We start from the raw sequence: 14,631 nt of genomic DNA, 5'->3' as shown, positions 1-14,631 counted from the left end.
CACGATTATTTGACGATATTTATTTAACCCTTTAAGACCTACTATAGAACCAAGTCCACCAGAGCTTATATTATTTTTTTTTACATGCTGTAGTGCCATTTGTGGGAGCATTTCAAGTTGCTATACATCAATACAACTGTTATAGCCCATATTTTAATAATATGTATGCATTAAGTTCATAGTAATTACATAAATTGCAAAAAAGTGCAATAAACTACAAAAAAAATTGAAAATCGCTTTTGTTTTGTTTACATATATTTCTACTTGGAGAAATTTAAGAGGTTTATCCCTCAAAACTTTAAATACAATAAAGTTGCAAAAAATAGTTTCCCACCACAGGAAATTTATTTTGAGTGTCTTCATAGTTTTATTTTGGAGATACAGTTTTTATATACTGCAGGAAAAACAAAAAACAATCCTATGATGCAAATTTGCAAAGAAAACAGCATGTGCATCATTTCACTGTGGGAAGTGTTACGAACAGCTGATAGGAACGGCAAAGCGTGTTTCTGGAATATTATGTTTTTGTTCCTGCAAGCGCTTTTTATGCAATTTTTGCAAAGCTTTATGTGGAACGAAACCGTGACCGAGGACAAGCTGATGGCATCAGATGTAAGTACAACTCCTCCGGTTTCATATGCAAAACAAATTATTGCGCTAGCTTACGTGGTTCAGGTTCTACAGGGATTTAAAAATAGTTACGCAAAACGGAGCGTGCTGCTCTGACCGGCTTTAAAGGGTTAACAATGACTTTAAAAAATAATATAAAATAGTGTGCAACACCACTGAAGTTTTTTTACCTCTCTTTTCAACCAACGGCAGTCACTCTCCAAATAACTTCTGCTTAGCTTTCCGAGCTTCCCTCGGGTCCTCTTAATCAGCGGTCTCCAACCTTTTTTGCGCCACGGACGGTTTATGCCCGACAATATTTTCACGGACCAGCCTTTAAGGTGTCGCGGATAAATGAGGGAGGGGCTAATAATCGTCTCAGTCATTTTTAATGATCGTTGAAATTCCAGATCGTAATCGTGATTAAAATTCGATTAATTGAGCAGCCCTAATTTCTTGGGTGTTTGTGTTCTCAGTGTGCTCTTTCTACCTCAGCAAAAAGCTCTTTATTTGCCTAAAATCTCTTCTTGTATGTCTTGTGCACAGATTGAACGGCGCATGGAGCTGGTACGCGTGGTGTCCCACAACACACACAAAAAGATGGTGTCGTGTCTACAGGGACACATCGGTGCAGAGGCAGAGAAGAGACATGTAAGCCATCAAGCTTGTGGCTATAAAACCTGTTAAAGCAAATCAAGCAGCTGTTGCAGGATTTAGCTGTTCCTCCCACACACGTCGGGTTCTTTTTTATTTATATATATTTTTTCCTTGAATGTGTCCACAGTAGGAAGCACAATCTATAATTTCTCTTTTGTTTTGTTTTTCTACCCTACACCACCCAAAATATCCACCTCAGTCTGTACCACGCCTCTATACAGGAAATGGTCAGGTAAAAGCACTTATTCCACTTCTCCAATCCTCAGCACCACTTGCTCCATTTCCCATTTCCAGCATCTGTCATCTTCATTCACTATGCATGACACACTCGGCTTTGGGGATTCTCTCGATTAAAAACAGGATGCTGCACACACATCAGTGTTTATTCGCTGATGTAAATCATATAACTGTAAAAATAAGCTGTCATTTAGCAGAAGTGTCACTTCCTTAGTTTTCGACTTAAATTGTATTCATGGTCTATTTTTTTCCCTCTTCTGCTCAAAAAGCTCGCTTCCTCTTTCTGAATTTACGCTTGATATGTTCAATGGAAAGTCCTAAACCAGTTTTCCATTGGCTTGACCTTGTATGCATAAGTTCATGTGTTTGTGCACCCGCATCTAATCACTGTTTGCATTTTTTCCTCCACTAAACACACAACAGAAAAAGCTTCCCCTTACGGCACTGTCCCAGGCAATGACTGAAGGTGGAAGCCAGTTGGGAGAAGACTCCTTAATAGGGTGAGTGTGTGATTGATTGACACACCAGAAATCTAATTGCCTTGTCTGGGCAACGGTTGCCGATATAGAGCAGAAGCACCCCAGAGAGTGTGAAATGCAAGGTCTCACATTCAGGGTAAGCGGCCTTCCCGGTTCTGTTTGTCTGTCAGGGGCTTTCAGCAGTTCCCTTACAGAAGAATCAGATCAGCTATTCTGGCGCTCATACGCAGAGTAGTTGAGGATCTAGAAAGTAGATGTCTACAAATCTACACTGCAGCTATGAGTCTGTCTGGAAAGAATAAGGAAGGGGAAGTATGAGAGTCTGCTTGCACATGTGATTCAATCATGCCAACAGTTTTATTGATATCTGGAACTCGCTGTTTCTCGTGTCAAGGCTTATAGGTTTCATATCTGGGAAAACTGCAGCTCAAAACTGATTCACTCGTAGATAAAGTGTCACTAGGTCACTTTGTGCTCCTGGCTTTGAGCGGCTACAAATGATGACATCAGTGACCTGGTTTTGTTCTCAGCTGTTGGCTGTGGACAGATGAAGGCCTGGTTACGCAGACTGTGGTCCTTCTGTGTTGTTATGTAAATTCCATTTTGCAAAGAACACGTGTGATTACACTGGTTACAGAAGACCTAACATCCACATCTGTTAGTGCGGATATGTTAATGAGGCATATGTGTGACTTTGCTTGATTTTAACAGGCCTGTCTCTCTCTCTCTTCATGTGCTTGTCAATAGGAAAATGATGGAGGTGTGCGGAGATGCAGAGAATCGTCTGGCATCAGAGCTGATGCAACATGAGCTGCAGATAGAGAAGGACGTTCTGGATCCACTTAGCCAGTTAGCCGAGGTCAGAAACCCTACGCATTAATATTAACTTAATATAAAGGAACTGCTTTTTGAATGGCTAAAATATCAGCTGCACCCATTTCTCCACTTTAACTGGTGTCATTTATACTTTATATGATTAATTTTCTCTTGCTTTGTGCTGCCCAACTCCAAATGAACGAAAGCTTTTTAGTAAAAAGCAGCTAGTTGCTAGAGCAGTGACCCATTATGGTGATTGTCCTGTGTTTTTCGAAACATCCCAGCCCTCATAACACTAGCCAAAGTATCCTTGTCCTAGATACTGAACCCCGAGTTGCTCCTGATCAATTCACTAGAGTGTGAATGTTGGATAGTAAGCACTTAGGCATAGAAAAAGTGCTTGTGTGGATGAGTGAATGAGACGTTTTTTAAAGCTGTTCTGAGTTAGTAACTAGAGTACAATAGTGCTATATAAGAACCAGTCCATTTAACAATTACCATATTTTATTAAACCTCCAATAGTCATGCAGGAAAATCAGTGGCAGTGCCTTGCAGGTCTTCTTCAGAGGTATATTTTCTTAAGCTTGGTGTGTTTTAACCATTCATTTAGGTGGAAATCCCTAACATCCTGAAGCAGAGGAAACAGCTGGCCAAACTGGTGTTGGACTATGATTCTGCCAGAGCAAGGTGTGTCTGAATGTCTTTCTGCTTGTTAGGCGATGCATTCTAAAATACCTGGAACTGCTAACACAGTAGCATAAATCACATTTATTCACAGGCATTAACTTTTTTACAGTGCCCACATTTCAGATTGCCGTCTGCATTTCCTGCTTTTTCCTCTTTTCTTTCCGTATTCAGATGGTTGCAGGCAACCAAGTCAATAATCTCAGGAACAAACACTCAAGCACTGACGGCCAAGGCTGACTTACTCAAGGAAGAGGTGGATGAGGCCATGAACAAAGTGGAGCTTTGCAAGGTAATCTTTATGTGCAAACATACTGATTCATTTCTGCAAGTCTATATCAAGGCAAACTACCAGTCATGTCAAATCATCAAATCAGGACCGTATCGAAGAAATGCCACTTGCAAGGTCATGACCTGATTGATAATGTAACTCAACTGATGCCATTACATGTAGACTACTTTATTCATGGCTACTTGTTGTGTTGAAGACTACTTAGGCTTAAAAGCAATCACATAGCAGAGTTAAAGTGATCTGAGTAAAAGAAACTGGAAATAGGCCTGGGAGTAAACTCATTAGAGCAACAACTGGACATTCCAAGACCCTTGGAATGGCCGGTTTGCTGACGCATGCAAACTGACTCTGTCCTGTCAGCTCTCTGTGTGTTTGTGTGAATCTACTGAACTGAGTCACTGGTGACTTTAGTGTCATGACTCCATGATGTGTGTTTCTGTCCAGGACGTACAGAACTTTCTGTAAAACTTAGGATTTATGAGTCGTGCGAAGCTTAACCGGCCACTGACACCTGAACTTGTGCCACCTGAAGCACTTTTCCATTCGAGGGATGACATTAGTAGATATGATCCTCTTTAATAGCCTCACTAATTCCCCTGTTTTCCCTTATAAATGGTAACTTAACATCATCTTTATATATCTAACATCATGCCTTTTTGTTTCTTCTACAACAGGATCAGCTTGCTGCCGACATGTACAGTTTTTTCTCAAAAGAAGGCGACTATGCCCACTATTTCGTAACGGTGAGTTCACTGTGTCAACAAGCCAGCGCTGTTGTTGCATGACTTTCCGTGGGAACATTCACAGCTGCAGAGTAGCTGTGGGGCGGATGCTTGGCAAGCTGTTTGTATTTACTTTGCTGTCATGTACTTTACTGCTCTTATTATTCTGCTGTGTGTGTCTCTCTGTTTCTGTAGCTCTTAGAAGCTCAGGCAGATTACCACAGAAAGTCTCTCACTGTTCTGGAGACTGTCTTGCCAACCATCCAGGCTCAGCAAGGTATAAGATATGCAAACATGCTTTAAGCACACACACCTGTTTAGCACAAAATAGTGCAACGTTGTTATGGGGAAAATAAAAGTCACTTTCCCATGCATAACATGTGACGTGACCCTTTTGCTTATTTCTTGGAGGAACCTCCTGTACCTCCTTCCCAGCAGCAACCTCTGTTTTACCCGTTTTTTTGGCTCCCCCTTTTAAATATCTACTTTACATGGAAATTCACTCATATGTGTCCTGACTTGCAATGAGGAGAATCAAGTTTTCATTCTCAGCTGACTCTAGAAATCCAAAACCGCTGCTTTCAGTTACATCCCGCCAATCTCTTTTTCTTCCCCACGTTTTGACATTGTTAAAGGTACAGCGTGTAAAATATCACCACTAGATGGTCAATAGATTACAGATTGCAGTCAACTGAATTCTGTCTTCTTACCTTGTCAGATTCGAGTGCATAATCTTAACGACGCTGGCTGCTCTAGGACAATCACTTGGCCCTGTTTCTATTACTATTTATTATAACATAGTTGAATATTATCAACACTTAGCAATAGATCAGGAATAAAATGAAAATGGATATGTGTTAATTAAATATTTTGGAGTATTTTGCATATTAACTCCATGCCTCTAGCTACGGTGGCCGTTTTAGGACAAACAACTCTGGCTGCCGTTCATCTGTAGTGTGTAGGCGGTCAGTGCGCTGTTTACCTCAGCTGCTCATCCTCGTCTATTCACGGGGAGAGGAGGAGACTGCAAAACTTTGAAAAAGGTATCCAATGCAGTGTGATGAGTCAGGAAAGCTCACTTAGCTGTTGTTGTTGAAGATGGCGGGGCTTCCACCAGTCTGTGCCCGCTCCTTTGTATATTTAATGGGTTAATTCTAAGTTCAGTTTTTTGGAAAATGTAATAAATAATCATATTTATGAGTACGGTATTTTTCTTTTCTATTAAATAAACTCTAAAAATGACTGACTATACCTTTAAAGGGGTCCTGACATTAAACAACAGTCCTCGAGAATTTTAGGATTGTGATGTCTCCTCTCAGTTTGTTTTCATCTTACGTGCACTCTTTAGCTGTGTCTTGTTCAAGGAGTTTGTTTTTTCTGCATTAAACACATGTGGTCTTACACAGACTAGCCTGGTCTCCCAGCATGTGGCAATGACTCATGAGCTCCACACACACCCACCTGGTTTTGGAGCGCCCCACACCACCCCAAAATTCTTTCCCCGGCCCTCCCTCCTTACTTGCCTTTAAGCTCACGTGCTCACACTCGCTCATAAACACATAAAGATTACAGAACAGTCACTTCTGTTGGCTGAGAGCCTGTGGTTATTATTTGGCGACACCTTGTAGGGGGAGTTTTTTTTTGTTTTGTTTTGTTTTTTTTAACAAAATGGCCCAAAGGGAAGTTTTTGACCCAGATATCTACCATCCAAACCAGTAACAGGCCTTACTCACACTTATATGTATTTTACAATTATAATAATCTGGTCTTTCATGTGTTTCTAATTCCACTCTTTGCTCCTTTCTTCTCCTCTCTATTTATTATTAACTCTCTTTACATTCAGATTCATGGACGGAAAAGCCGGCGTTTGGCACTGGTTTGGATGAACACCTGAAAAGGAGTGGGAGGGAGATCGCCCTGCCAATAGAGGCTTGTGTCATGATGCTTCTAGAGACGGGCATGAAGGAAGAGGTATGGAAGTTATAGATTGTGGCAGGGAGTGAAGACGAGATACTGATTGAAATTTAAGTGCTTTGGATCATCGAAGTAAGATATACGGTCACCAGATCCTTTCAGTTAAACCTTATTAGTAAGTGGTTGCTTTATGGCCGAGATTCAGTAAGGTGCTCGCAACCTTCCTCAAAGATTTTGGTTCATATTGACATGATAGCATCACATAGTTGCTGCAGATTTCTTGGCTGTGCATCCATGATATGAATCTCCCATTAAACAACATCCCAAACGTGCTCCATTAGATTGCGATCTGGTGACTGTGGGGGTTATTTGAGTACAGTGAAGTCATTGTCACGTTCAAGAAACCAGTTTGACATGATTTGAACTTTGTGGCGTGGAGCATTATCCTGCTGGAAGCAGCTAACAGAAAATGGGTACACCGTGTTCATAAAGGAAGGTCAGCAACAATACTCAAGCTGTGGCATTTAAACAATGTTCAGCTGTACTAAGTGGCCCAAAAATATCCCTCAAACATTACACCACCATCCTGAAACAATGTTGTTTACATCCGATTCACCATCCAAATGTTGCAATAGAAAACAAGACTCATTGGACCAGGCCATGTTTTTCTCTTATGAAATGTAGCCTCTGTGTCCTGCTCTTAGCTGACAGGGGTGGTGCCGAGTGTGGCTTTCTGCAGCTGTAGCTCATCGGGTTCAAGGTTCAGAGATGCTCTTCTGCATGGAGTGGTTGTAATGAGTGGTTATTTGAGTTACTGTTGCTTCTCTGTTAGCATGGTTGTGTCATTCGACTTGTGGCACTGTGGTGGAAAATGCCAGCAGATCAGCAGTTTGTGAAATACTCAGACCAGCCCATCTGCCACTTAAACTGCCTTGATGCTTCATTTGACCTTCAGCGGGTCATCTTAATCATGTCTATGCACATAAATTAATTCATTTGCTGACTTATGATTAGATATTTGCCTTAAGGGGCAGTTGAACAGTGTATAAGGGAGCAGCCCAAAGCAGCTTTAGAAGAATTTCCATTTTTGTCTTGTTGCTGTTTTGCTTGTTTAAAATGTGCTCGTCCGTTTGTTAATATCAGTTGGAAATAGTGCGATAAGGGAGTTGTCATCTAGCATGTAGCATGTATCAGCTGCATAACTACGGTGATTAGTGCTTTGCTGTCTCATAGGGTTGCCAAGTGGCAGCATGCATGATGAGAACAGTAACTGATCGAGACAACTGCCCGTGCAGAACCACAGGAAGTGTTACGACTGTTTGACAGCTGATCTCCAAAGGTGCTGACATGTGATCTGAACCACTCAAGAATGTTATTGGAAAAACGTAGACGCACTGCTCCAGAGAGTGAGCGAGGATTTTGGGATCGGTCTTGTCAACAGCTGCACTTAAGCCAAATAAATAAGAACAGCAATCTTATTAGCATCATACCGCAGTGAACACTTACTATGGTGAGGGCAGTTTCTGTGCTCTTTATCAGACTGGAACCTATCAGGGATGACATATCGCTTTAAGAAAGCACAGACTTCCATGTTGTTCTGCATTTACTCAGTGTGCTCCCGCCAAAGTTTGATTTCTATAAGAGGTTTTAGTACAGCCTCTTTTTAATGCTTTTGATAGGTTGTCGATGCTCGTTTTAGAAATCAATTCTTATCTAGTTTGATGAGCTTATTGGCTTTTACTTTATTACTCATTTTAACCAGTGAACTAAAAGTAATGCTGGCATTTTAATTAGAAGTGGCATAAACGGCTCGACTGGTCATTGAGAAAATTGAAACTAAGCTTTTAATTGTTTGTTTACACGAACATCTAAGGAGATGGGCAAATTGCAAATGATTTTCCGTAACGCTGTTCCAGAGAAATGGTCGCCATGTTATGATGAACGCGAATAGACATGAAATGTTTACGTCTCTCCACCCTGATACAAATTTAGAATACAATGTGCTGGGACGTGGTCGTCTCCTGTCCATAAATCAGAAGGTTTTGTTTCCCCTGTGATTGTGTAAAAAGGGAGGGAGGAAAGAGGGCAAGTGTTAACTCCAAAGCACATTATTTGTTTCCTGATTCATTCCTCTGTGAGCCCAGTCTGTGTCATTATGGTGTGAAGACAGCCTTTGTTTATGTGTAAAGTAAATAGCTCGCTATGCTGTGACTGGTGGGTGTGTTTGTTTGCCTGCTTTAAGGTTTCATTGTGTGCAGCTGGCAGAGGGAGTATACGTAGTGGATACAGAGTCTGTGTGTGTGTGTGTGTGTGTGTGTGTGTGTGTGTGTGTGTGTGTGTGTGTGTGTGTGTGTCAGGGTCTATTCAGAATTGCAGCAGGGGCATCCAAGTTAAAGAAGCTAAAGGCGGCGCTCGACTGTTCCACTTCACAGCTGGAGGAGTTCTACTCTGACCCCCACGCTGTCGCTGGTACGTTCCAAACCGGCACCGTTCTTCAGCTGTTGTATCTCTTAGTGTAAAATTTGGACCAAAATCTAAAAAGCAAGCAAATATTTGCTGTTTATTATAATTAATGTTTCTTTCAAACTTTGTCTTTTCTTCTTCATATTTCAGTGACAAACTCAGGGATAGTTCAATTTCACTCTTCACGATTCTAACTGATAAATGGCGTAGCGGCTCGATTTTATTTCATCTACATTTTTGCCTGTAATAGTGTTTTTAAATAAAACTATTGTGCACATGTGTGGTTACAGGAGCACTAAAGTCCTACCTGAGGGAACTCCCTGAACCTCTAATGACCTTCCAGCTTTATGATGAATGGATCCAGGCATCCAGGCAAGGCTCTAAATAGTCCTGCTCAATCTATCTTTGCACAGCACATGACAGATTCAAGTTTTACTTGCCATCTGGAGATTACACCAGCAATTATAAAGGACGGAAACTTCAAAAGTTGATAAATAAACATGTAATCAAAGGTTTTTAATATGCTTCTTTAAGTTTCCTGTATAATGTGAGAATGATGACAAAAACTCTCAAATGAATTTGATTAAAATAAAAGCAGGGTAGTTTATATAAACAATTTTAAATTTGCCATGTGAAACCTATAAATAATTAAATTTTAATGCTTTATTTTGGTGGATTTGAAATACATATTTTTATGTATATTTTTGGCTTCTTATGTCTTCCATAAATAATGAGCTGTGCTGTTATTTATCTTCTTTCTTCTATCATTCTAGTGTGTCAGACCCAGACAAACGGCTCCAGGCGCTCTGGGTTGTATGTGATAAACTACCAAAGAACAACAAAAACAACCTGAGGTCAGTCGCTGAAACCTACATAGGGACTGATTTTGCTTTTGTCTGTCACGCAAGACTATTCTCAGCTCTCTGCCCTCCGTGTTTTCTTTTAGGTATCTGGTGAAGTTTTTAGCCAAACTGGCTCAGGAGAGCGAGCAGAACAAAATGACCCCTAGCAACATTTCCATTGTCCTGGGACCCAATTTGCTCTGGGCCAAGACTGAAGGGTGAGCGGGCAAGACAGAATAATCTGTTGCAGCTTACTTGTCAGTCATGTTTAAAACAAGGGAGATGTAACAGTGTCTGGGAGGTCAGAGCCTAGTCTAGGGTGGTGAAGAAAACGTAGAAACGATAGTCTGTTATTTAAGCTTATTTCAGTTCATCCCTCATTATGTCAGAAAGCATCTAATTTTTGCACATCTATGTATGCACACCCAGGAGTCTGGCTGAGATGGCTGCAGCTACCTCTGTGCACGTGGTGGCCATTGTTGAGCCCATTATCCAACATGCTGACTGGTTCTTTCCTGAGGGTAGGTCTTGGGTTTCCTCTATAGCTGCTTATTTTCAGTCTGACCTTATTTACCTTCTTTGAAGCCATTAGTCCTATCAGTATATAAGGCAGTCATGGGGAAGGCAGCTGATATTGATTGCCTTGCAAGGCCGATAATCAGGAGTGAAAGGGGACTGAGATAAGATGACCAAGGTCAAACAGTTTTCGTACTTTAGAGGCTGGCTGGAAGATGTCTTATACATACAAGTTGCTTTAAACACTCACCAAATCCAGTGAACTGAAGAACTAAATGAAAGTAAAACTCCCTCTTACTGTTAATATGTAACAGAGTCAGTAGTTTACATGCTGGGTTAAATAAACACACACGCCCCCACTAATATCTTAGAGAGTCACACCTCGACCAGGTGCTTTTGGTGGATTCCAGAAAATCCCAAAGACTTGTTCATCCAATTCTTGTTTTTTAAAGTCATTAAGGATGGATGGTGTGCATTCATTGCATCCTGGAAAAAAACTGTTTAACAAAATCATGAAAAGCCAGAAATACCATGACATCCATACTGATGTTGGATGTATGTAAAGTTCTGAGGCAGCTGCATATTTGTCTGGGTTGCACAGGCAGGTTAGTTAAAGCCTCTCTTATAGTCTCTGTTGAGGGCCTGTATCTTAGGCAGAGATGATATATTACTAGTGTTGCCATAATTGAGCATCTCTGGTGCACATACAGAGAGGGATGATGAGACAGTGGGAGCTATCACCTCACAATAATAAGGACTTTGGTAAATTGCTGACTCTGTTTGTGGAAACTCCTTTCACAGTCTGTAGACAAACACTTTCAGGCAAATCTTTGATTCTTAATTTCGTTCAGTTAAATTTGAATTGTCTTTTTGAGCAGCTTATGAGAGGTTTTTGGAGCATTCCAGCCTAATGTAAACTGAATAATAGGCTAATGTTTGTGTCAGAATAAACAAAGTAAACATCTGTCATCTGGCAACATCTGCTTCTTCTTACACATAAAAATGAGTGTTTTCTGTGTTTCAGTCTAACAAGCTTGGATAACGACCCGAGACCTCCATGGTCTTGTTCAGTTAGCTTCTCCCTCTATCACAGGTCACAAGCTAGCGTAAAGTAAAGAATGCAAACATGGATTGATTGAACATTCTGTGCATTACAGTGAATAACGTTAAATTTACGTTAAATTTCTTCGTTTGCTGTTTTTTTTTTTTAACCAAAAGGGGGCGCTATAACACCCACCTGCACTCTTTCTTTATACAGTTTAACCAGTTTTTCTTAACTGTGTTTTTATAGACGTGGAGTTCAATGTTTCTGGCATGTTTGTGATGCCCACACCTGCATCCAACCACAACAATCACTTAGATTATGACTCCGGCACCATTGAAAGGAAGAGACCTGGCAGCATGGTGGGACCAGAGAACGACACAGGACGCAAAGACAAGTAATCCTCCAGAAGTTGCTCGCTGATCACTCTGATTCATTTGTGCCTTTTAATCCAGCTGCTTTCTTATGCTTCTAGATAATGTTGGTGTAAATAATCCGGTCACTTTTCTCGTTATGCTGTGGTGATTCTGCCCTAATCATGAATCTCTTTTGGTGGTTTTTGTTTCTCTCCTTCACCGTCTCCCTGCTATCCCTGTGTAGTACCACTAACAAGCACTCGGACCACACCCTTCGTAGAGGCAGTAACACTTTAGGTAGAAAGCAGCACACTTCACCTGCTTTCCAGCCTCCTTTACCCCCCGTGGAGGCTCAGGGACAGGGACACGGGGCTGGGCAGGTTCCCCAGGCCTCGGCTGAGCCCCAGTCACAAGCTTCACCTGGGGGTTCAGGGTCTGATCCTTTCCAGCAAAGTTTGGCACAGGGTCTTGCTGCTCTTGCAGCTGCTCAGCAGCTTCTAGCCCAGCACACAGAGGAGCTCAGGTAAGAGGTGTTTCCCTGCATCTCTGCTGCTGGTGGCAAAAACGTAGCATGCCTTACAAGCACACATGCATGCTTTTATGTTTTCAGGGTTCGAACTGCAGGAAGACATTAGTGAATTGTCGGTAAACGCACAACGTCAATCTGATTAGTTGCATAAAGTGGAGAGGTTTATTAATGCATGGCTCACTGGCACCTCATAGACATCAGCTCTTCTCTTGGTCACCTTAGTTCAGCTGGTGGTTTCTCTAACAAAACCACAAGTTTTCTTACGCCACCACCAGTTGCAGCTATGCAGACGACTCTAAAATCAGCCCACTGAAATGGCACAACAATGGCCTCTGTCATTCCACTAACAGTCGCTCTCAGGGCCTCTTGACTTCCCATCCCTCTGCTTTCCTCCCCAAATCACTAGAATCAGCAGGAAACTCACACTAACTGGCTCAAACTGCTTTGAAAAGCCTGGACATTGGCGCCTGTTATGCAAAGACTGAACGAGTGTCTTTGATTTAGTTGCTGAAAAGACAACATTCATTTTCAGACAGATGACACTATTCAGCTCAGCTTTTTTGGCTCTACAGACTCCACTGGGAAAGCAAATTTAGATGAGCCTCCCAGATTATATTTGTGGCACATACTATGCAGCACATGAGAGGGGTTTGCTACTACTAAAATAAATCTGATTCTACTTTAATAGCTCTTAAAAACATTCAAGGCTGGATGCTGTTGCATATGTGCTACTCAGTTTCGGCCAACTTGATGGTTTAAAGCTTCTTCTTTTTTTTCTTTTTTTTTGGTGTGTGTGTGTTCTTTCTCTTAAGCAGCCCAAAGCTACGTGACTCTACATCCACCCCAACCCCTGCGCTCCAGAGGAATGGCTCTGGAGGAGGCAGCCAGGCTGCTGGCCAGCTGGGCACTGGAACCCCTGCGGCTGGATCCATGGGGCCCAGTCCACATATGATGCGCAGAGGTAAGAATCTACACCCTAAAGTGGTGCAATAAGTCAGTCATTCATTGCTTAGAAATACTAATTAAATAAAGATCTAAATATGTTTAGGACATCAGTACAGCTTCTGCATGGGTTGAATTCCCATAATTCCTCCCTCTGAATAGCCAGACCCATGCAAACAGACTTTAGGGTGGGACCATCACTGTTTGCATGGCTCTTGGAGATGGTATGAGATTGATGGCTAGTGAAAAATTAAGCCAGTACCCAAGTCCCAAAAAAATACAGTTCCTCTAATGGTCACTTCAGGTTCCAGCAGCTACTCACAATTGATCAGGGAATGCACGTCTTTCCCTCGTGACCTGTGGTTGGCAGAAGGTGCCTAGGCCTGTGGGACTGGGGCCTAGATTTTCTTATACAGATGGATATCGTATGTATACTTTTGGACTTTTATTTATGTTTCCCACCAATAATGGCAGTTTACCTTTTGCTTCCAGGTACCAAGAAGCAGGCTCCTGCTCCTCCCAAACCCACAAACCCTCCACCCAGTCAGCCCTGTAATTCTGTAAACCACTCCTCATCCTCTGTCTCCTCCCAGACTTTCAGTTCCACCCCCAGACCCCTGTCTAGCCACTCGTCCACCTCTGTAACCTCCCCCACCTCACATCCAAGTGCCACACATCGGCGCCATTCGAGTAACCAGCCCCCGATCCAGGCGCCGAGCCATCCACCCCCAGAACCTCCGACGCAGGCCAATCCCTCTGTGCAGCCCACATCCCTCGGCCAGCCCAGCGGAGACCAGCACAGCGCCGACCCCTCACCCCCGGGAACCCCAACCCCTCCAGACACCCCTCCACCCTGCACTAACAGCCAGGATGCAGTTACCCCTCCATCCCCATCTCCATCTCCCTACCAGTCGGGCTCGCTTCCCCGGCCGCGGCCTGTCCCCAAACCACGGAACAGACCCAACATCCCCCCGCCGCCCCAACCCACCACAGTGACCAATGAGACCAACGGGATCTGCACCAAGATGATGGGTGGGTACCGTTTCTTATGTGAAGTGTGTGTAACAGTGTCATTACTAACCTAATACTAATGTACTGTAATTCTAACACTCTTCACTGTAATACCTCTGCAGGTTAAAGACACACTTGTGAGGTTTGTTGATAATTGACACTTGCAGTAGCACTTTTTTTTTTCCTTTTAAATACATATCATCATCACAGCCTGCCGGCTCTTTCACATCCTTTTTTTTTTTTTTTTAAACTTTGATGCACGACTGTCCCATGATGTGTGATGGATTTTAGTGAGAAACCCACTTCTGATGTGAAAAGCAGATATTTGATACGGTTGCACTTGCTGCTTCCAGTCGAATGATGAGGAAGAAATCTGCAGATAATATTTGTTCCTCTTGAGATCTTTAAAAAGAGAAAAGAAGAAAATGTTGTGTTTTTAAACACTCAAACTTCAATTCATCAGTTGAGTTGCAAAGTATAGAGGGAATATAGCCTCACTGATCTTTACCCACTTATAGTG

General features: G+C 42.2%; 1 protein-coding gene across 7 annotated transcripts in view; it reads left to right on the top strand.

Annotated features, from left to right (window-relative positions):
- Positions 1 to 14,631, top strand: part of arhgap17a (Rho GTPase activating protein 17a) — a 35,465-nt gene that overhangs the window by 17,321 nt on the left and 3,513 nt on the right. The window contains exons 3-21 of one of the 7 annotated variants that reach the window (XM_026179047.1): positions 1,156 to 1,260; positions 1,466 to 1,498; positions 1,927 to 2,003; positions 2,730 to 2,841; positions 3,409 to 3,485; positions 3,657 to 3,774; positions 4,449 to 4,517; positions 4,692 to 4,773; positions 6,340 to 6,467; positions 8,768 to 8,879; positions 9,164 to 9,245; positions 9,647 to 9,727; positions 9,820 to 9,933; positions 10,145 to 10,236; positions 11,523 to 11,670; positions 11,874 to 12,152; positions 12,971 to 13,119; positions 13,593 to 14,132; positions 14,234 to 14,253. In XM_026179047.1, coding sequence (XP_026034832.1) covers positions 1,156 to 1,260; positions 1,466 to 1,498; positions 1,927 to 2,003; positions 2,730 to 2,841; positions 3,409 to 3,485; positions 3,657 to 3,774; positions 4,449 to 4,517; positions 4,692 to 4,773; positions 6,340 to 6,467; positions 8,768 to 8,879; positions 9,164 to 9,245; positions 9,647 to 9,727; positions 9,820 to 9,933; positions 10,145 to 10,236; positions 11,523 to 11,670; positions 11,874 to 12,152; positions 12,971 to 13,119; positions 13,593 to 14,132; positions 14,234 to 14,238 — 2,403 coding nt within the window. In that variant the 3' untranslated portion in view covers positions 14,239 to 14,253. The remainder of the gene's footprint in view (positions 1 to 1,155; positions 1,261 to 1,465; positions 1,499 to 1,926; positions 2,004 to 2,729; positions 2,842 to 3,408; positions 3,486 to 3,656; positions 3,775 to 4,448; positions 4,518 to 4,691; positions 4,774 to 6,339; positions 6,468 to 8,767; positions 8,880 to 9,163; positions 9,246 to 9,646; positions 9,728 to 9,819; positions 9,934 to 10,144; positions 10,237 to 11,522; positions 11,671 to 11,873; positions 12,153 to 12,970; positions 13,120 to 13,592; positions 14,133 to 14,233; positions 14,254 to 14,631) is intronic. The other 6 variants (XM_026179045.1, XM_026179044.1, XM_026179046.1 and 3 more) reach the window with 6 other exon arrangements.

The sequence above is a fragment of the Astatotilapia calliptera genome, chromosome 8, assembly GCF_900246225.1.
Source record: "Astatotilapia calliptera chromosome 8, fAstCal1.2, whole genome shotgun sequence".
Taxonomy (NCBI): domain Eukaryota; kingdom Metazoa; phylum Chordata; class Actinopteri; order Cichliformes; family Cichlidae; genus Astatotilapia; species Astatotilapia calliptera.
The sequence above is the reverse complement of the archived record's forward strand: the minus strand, read 5'-3'. Positions and strand labels throughout refer to the sequence as shown.